General features: G+C 38.7%; 1 protein-coding gene across 1 annotated transcript; it reads right to left on the bottom strand.

The window, feature by feature from the left end:
• Positions 1–7,038: 7,038 nt before the first annotated feature.
• On the bottom strand, positions 7,039–8,381 carry LOC129769336 (elongation of very long chain fatty acids protein 7-like). Its single transcript, XM_055771544.1, has 4 exons — positions 8,243–8,381; positions 7,984–8,174; positions 7,542–7,922; positions 7,039–7,483 (listed from the first exon to the last, which is right to left on the bottom strand). Exons 1-4 carry the CDS (start codon positions 8,298–8,300, stop codon positions 7,253–7,255), a joined length of 861 nt encoding a protein of 286 aa, XP_055627519.1. The 5' UTR covers positions 8,301–8,381; the 3' UTR covers positions 7,039–7,252.
• Positions 8,382–9,126: the final 745 nt, after the last annotated feature.

Here is a 9,126-nt window from a genome sequence, read left to right as displayed (position 1 = left end):
TCATGAATTTTACCATTTACAAACCAAGGGATTCTAATGTATAGCATATTAAACAAATTTTAGGGAATTTCCGATTCGTTTAGTATGTAAATCGCCAAAATCCGTTCGCGGCAAAAATAGTTATTAACGTTAACTTTATTTCATAAAAACGTGACCTGTTTTCTGATTTGGCACCCTTAATGAAAGGCGTAGTTCTACGTCAAAAAATATTGGCAACCCTGGCTATGAGCTAGAGATAGAGAGCGCGTTGAGTGGGTCGTGGATCGACAATGGGACGTTTGAGGCGACAATGTCGGCGGAGGTGGCAGCGGCGGCTTGGTGACGGTGGCATTCGAACATGTTTCTACTTCTCTTCATTTCGTTGCTGCTTTTGCATCTCTGCCTTCGGTGTGGTACCTTCCACTCGGCCTCGGCTGTTTGGTTGGTTTGCTGTCTCTCCGGTTCTGTATTATGATGTGCACAACCTTCGGTTATATATAAATAAAACATTCATCTGTTGGATATGAACGTACACATATTTATAACCCTCTCCGCCCCCCCCACCGAACACCGCACCACACCCCGCACGAGACAAAAGTTTCAGTTCACATGAAAATGAACGGAGCAGGCGAAGGATGATGATGGCTCCTAGCCGTGGCACCGTCGACATCAGAGAAGAGCCAAGTATATAGCACAATGTTCTCGCTTTGGGTGCTGTCGCACCAACAATAGCAGCATCAGCAGCAAGAGCATATGGAAGGTCTCATTTTTCCTGCCATTCCCAATTCCCAACAACGCGGAGTTGGGGGGAGAAGAATGGTAAGCGGTAGCAGCAAAAGTTTAGCGAATTTTCTACTACGAAGACTGATCGACCATCGACGCTGAGGTCCGTGTCTGGAGCAGAAGTGGCACCAGTGCCAACTACGACGACGACGACGACTACGATGATGATGATGATGGTGAAATCATTTCCACTGCACAAAGCCGAGGGAAAGTGCAAGGAAAACGTGTACAAGGATGGATCAGGACGATCGCACCAGCCTATGGCTAGTTGGAGGGACATTTATACATAGTGGTGATGCACGATTCAATGTGTTTCGACTGTTGGAAGCAAGCGAGGAAAATTCTCGGAAAACTACTAGACTACTATCACGATGGAGCGGTGCTGTGGGGGTGGTGAAAACGTTTGTCGCAACGTTTGCCGGGACCGGAAAAGCGGACCGGTTGAATAGTTCATGGAAGAGATAGTAAATTTGTGCTGTTGGTTTAGTAGCTTTTGACTCGCTGGTGGACTGTTTGTGTCACATGATGGCACACCTGGAATGAAAGAATAATTAATATTTTAAGGGCGAAAAATTTTACAAAATTGACAAACAACACTGGATATCTCAACATTTTGAACTTTGTAGTATTGAGTATATTCGTTGGTGAATAGGCTGACCAAACGTATCATTTTGAACGGGACAGTACCGTTTTTTGATCTTTTTTGATTGTCCCGTCTTTTTATCAATTTGTACCGCTTTTCCAATACGAAGAAAAAAAAAATTATTCAAAATTCAAAAATTATACATTGTTTTCGAAAAGACATCTTTGAAATTTTTTTGACAGATTGTGGTCTTATTTTCCATAACATGAAAATGTCCGGTTCAATAGTTGTTCAATGTTCCAAAATCAGTAACTGAGAAAAATGCAATCAAAGTTTATTTGTCTACCAAAAGCTTGAAGCATTTCTGTTTACCAATACATCGGGTTTTTTTTTATAAGCAGTAGACAATCTTATATATAAAATTCTCGTGTCACGATGTTCGTGGTCAAACTCCTCCGAAACGGCTCGACCGATTTTAATGATATTATACTCAAAAAACTTGGTAGGCATGAGAATAGGTCGTAAACTATATATGATACCGTTAGGATACCTATTAGTTGATATTTGATACCGATTAGGGTGCTGCCATGCAAATAAAATCTGAATAACTTTGTTTTCGTATTTTTTTGCGTATATTTGGCTTGAAAAAAAACTTATAACCATATATAACCAATTTTCACCCTCATCTCCTTTTTTTATTGCGATATATGTATTTTTATATAAACGATACCAAATAATTGATTCGTCGGTCGTTTTTTAAGCAGGACGCATTTATTTACGTTGTTTAATGCCAGATGGCACTTCGTCCTCTTCATCGAATTTCACCCTACACATACGCAAGTAACCTCAATTCGACTAAAACTAGGAATATCGCCGGCGAGCTGGAAGCCATTTTGGATGAGCACAATTGAAATTATTCTAATCACACCCATGCTCGGAATGCAAAATAAAAGTCACGCTATTGTCGTCAATTGTAGGATGTCTTGAGCTGTGTCAATAATCCATGGTCAACATATTCGCAAAGGTAGAGAGCGAACGACTGCGATTCCTATGAGATCAACAGAAGCGGTTCGAGGAATGATAGCGAGACGCTATCAAGAGTAACACCTACACAGACTTTGTTCAAACGACAGCACGTGTGTTCAAACAAAAGAAATGCAGTCTTTAATGGGCTCTATTACAAAATTACACGTATTTCGTCCAACATGTTGCTGGATGTATACAAGATTTATAGAAGAATCGTTAAGTTCGGACTGTTTTCTAAGTATTTAAACAACATCGATTAATGATTTTCATCCAAATTTAGGCAATTTAAAATTATTTTAGTGTCTGCTAATCTGATACAGATTAAATTGCTCCACGAATACGGATTACTTATTTTGAAGTTTATTTTGCACCGAGGCAAGGTTGCTACATTTCATAGCACGAATGATCAGATTTCTGAATGCAAAAGACGAATCCTGAGATCCGATCGATCCGGTCCATTTCTCTGTACATCATAGATCTCATCTCCATCTCCACATCACACTCAGGTTCGGGAAGTTTCCACGGTCTAATGCAATACGCGGTCAAATCTTCACGTATCTGCTCGATATCTACGTGGAATCTATCCTTCATCGACCATAATCAATTAAATTTATAGATCGTTGAAACATTTGAACACACATGTATTGCAATACATGTATTTACATGTATTGCAATACATTAGTTATTTTTTATTCAACAGTTAAAATATTCACTAGAAGTAATTTATATGGCAGAACAACGTTTGCCGGGTCAGCTAGTTGTCTAATAAAATGTGAAACGTTCCCCTCACTTGAGTCATTCATGCTTGATTACTGGTTTGAAAATTAATGGTGGCACAGTTATGCCTAGAATATCAACATGGGTCAATTGAACTTGATGTTATTTTTTGAAATATTGGGAACAAACAATAAGTTTTTTTTTGTGTTTTTCCAAAAGGTTATGCATAAAAAACTAGAAGCGGGTTGTATATGTGATATAACCGCAAGGTAGACGTAGGAATTTGAAACTGCATCTGAATCAATTCTCAATGAATGAATAAATAATTATTTCTAAAGATTGGTGAAACATTTCCTTGTTAGTGTATGAGTGTATGAGTATGAGTATGAAATTGTTACTAACATGAAATTCAACTACAGTCAACTCTCCCTAACTCGATGTTCTGTATCTCGATATTTTCCCTAACTCGATGACTGCAAATAATTTCAGTATTACCCAAAGTACGGTATCAACACTATTCAAACTAAAGTAAAAATGGAATCGGGATGGAAAATATAGACCAAAACCATACAAGGCTGGTCGGAATCGAAAAGCTGGAGCGGTCAATAGATTTTTTTTTATCAAGCCAGAGAGAATAATTTACCACTCTCTGGTTCTATTCTTCGGGATATGGCTTGCGAATTTATCCAGAAACTGGAAATTCCCAACTTTAAAGCACAACCAACATGGACGGGAGCGGTAAACTACCGTTGCTGATCAATGGAAAGAGTAAAAACCCACGATGTTTCAATAAGAAGAAGTCATTACCAGTGATATACGAGAACAACACCAATGCTTTTTGAGGAATGGATCATGCAATTTGACGAAAAATTTTCCAATGGAAATAGGAAGGTATTAATTCTGGAATTATGTGTTATGGTAATGTATCATACTTATATCTATTTCTTCTCAAAGGGGGTCATGTTCGTTGATAACTATACAGCGCACTCAAAATCTCTCCAACCAACGCTTAAATCGATAAGTTTAGATTTTTTTTCAGAAATCTTTATTTTCGTACCTCAGCAGCTGGACTTCGACATAATCAAGAACTTGAATCAGTTAAACGAAGATTGCAAGAAATGGAGGATATTTGTCCTTTTCAACCTTCATGTTATTCAGCATTCTTACTGTATTTTAATGCACTCTAGGACCCTTCAGATATACCGGTATTGGATGCAATTGAAATACTTTCACCCTCGCAAAACAATAAGGTTAAATCTGAGACTATTTTGAATTACTTCAGGATGCCGAATTTTCCTTCAATGATGATGGTGATATTCCGCTGGCATAATTAATGCGTCGTCAGCTTACTGATGTCGATAGTACTATACCATTCGATTGCTCAATGTCTTTTGATGATTAGTGCAAAAAGGACCAAAACGTGATTTGCTGTGATCTGATGCCAGATACCGATATACTTAAAAGTGTTGAAAAAGTTGTGAAAAACGCTGAGGATAGTAGTTCAATTGAGATGGAGAATATTCAGAAAGGTTCAGATGATTGTGTCGAAATTACATTTTCGAACGTTAAATCAAACCTGAAGAATATGACCGGAATATTGAAATCAACTGAAAATGTTCCTGTGGAACTATTCGAACATTTCTTTGTGATTGAACAGTTCCTGCGTGATCGTTACAATTTAGTTTGAATAACATACTTAATCAATATTTTCTTTGTTGATCTAGTTCCTCATGCAGGTCGGACTCGAATATATACAAACTCAATTGATTCGATTATATACAGTTTGAAAAAAAAGTTTTTTTTTATAATTCAAATATGAATAATTTCAAGGAAAAAAAACCTTTCAACATTAAAGTAAAATTCAAGTTGCTTTTATAATAAAGTGGGTTAAAAATCACGATTTTCGAAGATTTAGATTGAATTTTCATCAGGAATTGTTTATATCGATATTGCAGCGAAATTAAGAGAGATAGAAGTTGTGCGTCAAAGAACAAATTGTAGAGTGGTTAGAGAGCTTTAACTTGATTGATAGAAACAATTAAGTTTAGTATGATTTTTTTGGGATAAAATTAATAATTACACATTAAAAAAAATACTAACTTTTGAAATTTTCCCATCTTTCAAATGAAGGCAACAGAATCGGCTTACGTAGCGTACTTTTCAATGTAGAGGCAGTTTGAGGCAAAAGAGTAATACACAAAAAAATAGAACTCTGTCATCGTTGAAATTCGAACATATGCGTAGAAGTATTTTTTTCGTGAAATGTAACCGTCTATCACCTCTTGATAGATTCTGGAAAGAATATTTTTTTGTGTGAGGTGTTTTCTGACTTTAAGGGGATGAATCAAAAATTCAAATTTATACTATAATTGGGACACTTACTCTAATACATGACAATTTATAACATGAAAAAAAATTATGAAAATATTTTCTGTATCTCGATACCTCCTTGTTGGTATGTCCGATACCTCTAAAGTTATGTCCGAAGTGATATCAAGCGAATCGATTTTGATGTTTTTTTTATCGTGATAGAAACTGTTTAAATATAGAGGCATTTTCGAACATATTGGTGATTTTTCCCGTTAGATCATTCAATTTCCGTGAATTCGAGTATTGTTTCCGGCGGGTTTAAGACGACGTTGAAGTGCGGGTATGTAGAAGATGTATCTTAACGATGAGAGCCGTGTTCATCGGTGGAAAACTTAAAGAGAAGATTTGTTACGCAGCAGTTGTTATCGCCACCGTCGACACCACTGTGCCACTGTGGATTCAGTGTTTCAATCTCACTCTAGACAGCGAGCAATCAACAATACATATTGAATATTGACTCTGAGAGTTGATTCGACATTCATTCATCGGTAGTATCAATTTTAACGTTGACCGTTATCCGATTAGCTATGAAACATATCTCTAAATCCTAGTATTTTGTGTACATTAATTATACTAGATGTTATTCCAGGATTCTAGAAGAATCCTGAAATTTATTTAGAAGTGCAGTCCAGAATGTGTAGACAACGTGATTTGTTTTCGTTTTAAATTTGTAAACATTAGTTCGTAGAGAAATTTTAATTGTCCAGACTAGGATTGGGAGATCGATCTTGATGGATTCATTTCTAAACGGCGCAGGGATCGATTCACTGATTGAATCGGTATCAAAGAATCGATCTTTGCTGAGTCGATCTTCGGAAAACCGAATGCCTTTTTTTTCATTTTATTTACTTGTTCTATATAAGTGTTGTATTTTCTTTAAACGTGGAATAAACATTTCTCATTTCTATTCAAACATCAAAGGCATTTCATTTTGATTACCAGAATGAAGGTCACAAAAAAAACAAACTTGCAAGTCCAGGAAAAATGTATCCAATTGTGTCATACGTCTGGAATTTAGTGGAAATCTTGGTAGTAGTCCTAGTTCTAGTAGTTCAGTTCTTGTTTTGTAATGACCAATCTTACGAAACTGCTTCTCCTAAGTTTACGACCACTAATTTGACATCCTTGAAAGGGACCCAATGCTTATGACATTTGTGAGGTGGATTTTGGTAAAATTAAAATCTATGTTCACTGAAAAAAAATTTTGTTTCTACGAAAAAGATTGAAAAGATCGATTTTTCGCGATTTTTTGGAGTAGAAAGAATCGATCAAAAAATCGAAAATCGTCAAAATCTAAATATCGATCCAAGCACGCCCAATCCTGTTTATAAATTGTTAAATCTGATGCAAAAAATTCAACTCATAAAAAAAAGGAAAGTCCTCCCCGACGGGGAATTGAACCCCGGTCTCCCGCGTGACAGGCGGGGATACTGACCACTATACTATCGAGGATTTGATGATCACCTCTTGCTTAATATACGATCGAACGATTATCATAATGAGAAATGTAGCAGAAAACAATTCCTGTTTGTGTGCGTTTGGTTTCGGAAATAGAAAACAGTGAGTAATTGCGTTCCGGGTCATCAACGCAATCAATCACACGAGCGACAATATCAAGCGGTGGCACGAGAGTCTCTCTCCTTTTATATTCGGTAAAGAAACGAACATTCGACATTTCTGAAGTGAAGTGAATGGATGAACGAAAACGTGTGAAACTTCACATGAATAACTATGACTAAAATAAATTCTAATTCGTCTTAACAAACTACTGGCCTGGGAGCAGTGACCGCAGGGTTAATCAGAGTGGCAATCTACCAATGCTTTGTGGCTTAGGTTAGGTGCTTCGACCGTCGGGGCCTTCTGCACCGGTTTCTTCTTCACGTATGCCTGGTAGTAGAAGTCGAGGAACATCAGAAACATGAAACAGTTCTGCGGCAGCAGGATGAACAGTGGCCACTTGGGGAATTGGCAGTTGGGCTGGAATATTAGCGCAAACCATTGCAGAAAGATCATTCCAAACTGGATCTAGAGAGGAAAACGTGTATGAGTTGATAGGATATTTTGGTTGCAATGAATATCTTACGATTTGTAACTGTGTGATGTGTTTCTTCCACCAGACATTGCCTTTGTACTTGGGACTCACAGAGGTGAGGAAGTAGTAGTAGTACATTACCACGTGAACGAAGCTGTTCAAGAAACCCATGAACACTGCGTGACCTCCCGGGAACCATTTCACTCCGCTCCAGGTTAGCATCACCATCCCAGTGTGGTGATAGACGTGAAGAAAGCTAACCTGATTCTGTTTCTTGCGTAGCACGAAAAAGACCGTGTCTAGTAGGTCCAGAACCTTCACAAGGAAGTATATGTGGCATCTTCGGGCGATCGAAACGGGATATGGATCGGCTGAGTAGTCTACAGGTTGGCAGAGCACGTTGTAACCCCGCAGATATCCCAATCGCCATCCCTGTGTAGTAGTAGGGAATCGTTAGTCGGGAACCTCAGCCCCAAGAAAATCATCAGCTCACCTCAACGAACAAAAACATGCAGATGAACACTTGCACTAAATTGTACACCTTAATAAAGTTGTCAATTTTGATCGGCTTCCGGTTCTCCATCAGCTTGGGACCCCATTTCAGCACGAACATCAGATAGAAAGCAAGAATTGCTAGTCCAGGCCAGGGTGTCTCCATCAACAGCCATTTGCTCACCCTGGGATCTGAAACAGCAATTATATTGTACAGTCTACGCTTGAGGAAAGCCCGCAATCCCTCGTCCGATATCTACCGCTGACTTCATAGTTCGCATAGTTGTAGAACGACGCCAAGTATCGTAGCACCAACATATTCGATCACCGAAAATCCAATGTTTGAACAACCAGAACTCGACACATCCGTAACGGTTCGATTCCCGAAGAGAACTGTCGGAGCACTGTGGGTTCCGGTCAAAAAATCGGTATGGAAAATGTGTCGAATCATTGTGACGAAAGCACATTGGCTGAACGCGAAACGCTACTTCGATTGTAGGTTACGGTTTCATTTGTTTCAGCTTTTGAATACAGCCCGGTGCTAAGTCAGTGTGGATAGTCATTATTTAGATATGCATTTATGCAGCGGAGGGACTTTGACTACATGGCGAGCGAGTCAACTTCTGTTCGGGCACATTTGGGCGTAAGTCCTCCGAGCCATTCTAACCCCCTTCCCCCGGGGTCAAACATTGATATAAAAGTTTCACCAGGATGGCAACAACCAACAAACTGTAACAGTTATCAAAACATCCACTCAAGTGGTGATCACAATGGATCTATTTCCGCATAACTCGACATAACTCAACTGCTGTCAGTAGCTGCTAATCGGTGGGGGGGTAGTTGTGTAGTTACTCTAAACCACAACGCACCGACCGGAAAATGCTCTTTACATGCTCGTTCTCCGTCCAGCATCCGCGTGGTGGGTGTTTGTTAGACAACTATCCGTTTTCCGGACAGGAGGCAGGCAGGCAGGCAGGAGACGCTACGTGTGAAAATAGACGAAATAAATAAAACCCTGCCCATTCTAAAACCAAATATCATGTTTCACCTTTTTCGGGCAGCGGAGCTGTGATGTTTTACGGAATATTTATTTAGTAATTAATAAAATAATTAATTTCATATCCACCTTTCTCCTGGTGGGCCG

Source organism: Toxorhynchites rutilus, chromosome 2, assembly GCF_029784135.1.
Source record: "Toxorhynchites rutilus septentrionalis strain SRP chromosome 2, ASM2978413v1, whole genome shotgun sequence".
NCBI lineage: Eukaryota > Metazoa > Arthropoda > Insecta > Diptera > Culicidae > Toxorhynchites > Toxorhynchites rutilus.
The sequence above is the reverse complement of the archived record's forward strand: the minus strand, read 5'-3'. Positions and strand labels throughout refer to the sequence as shown.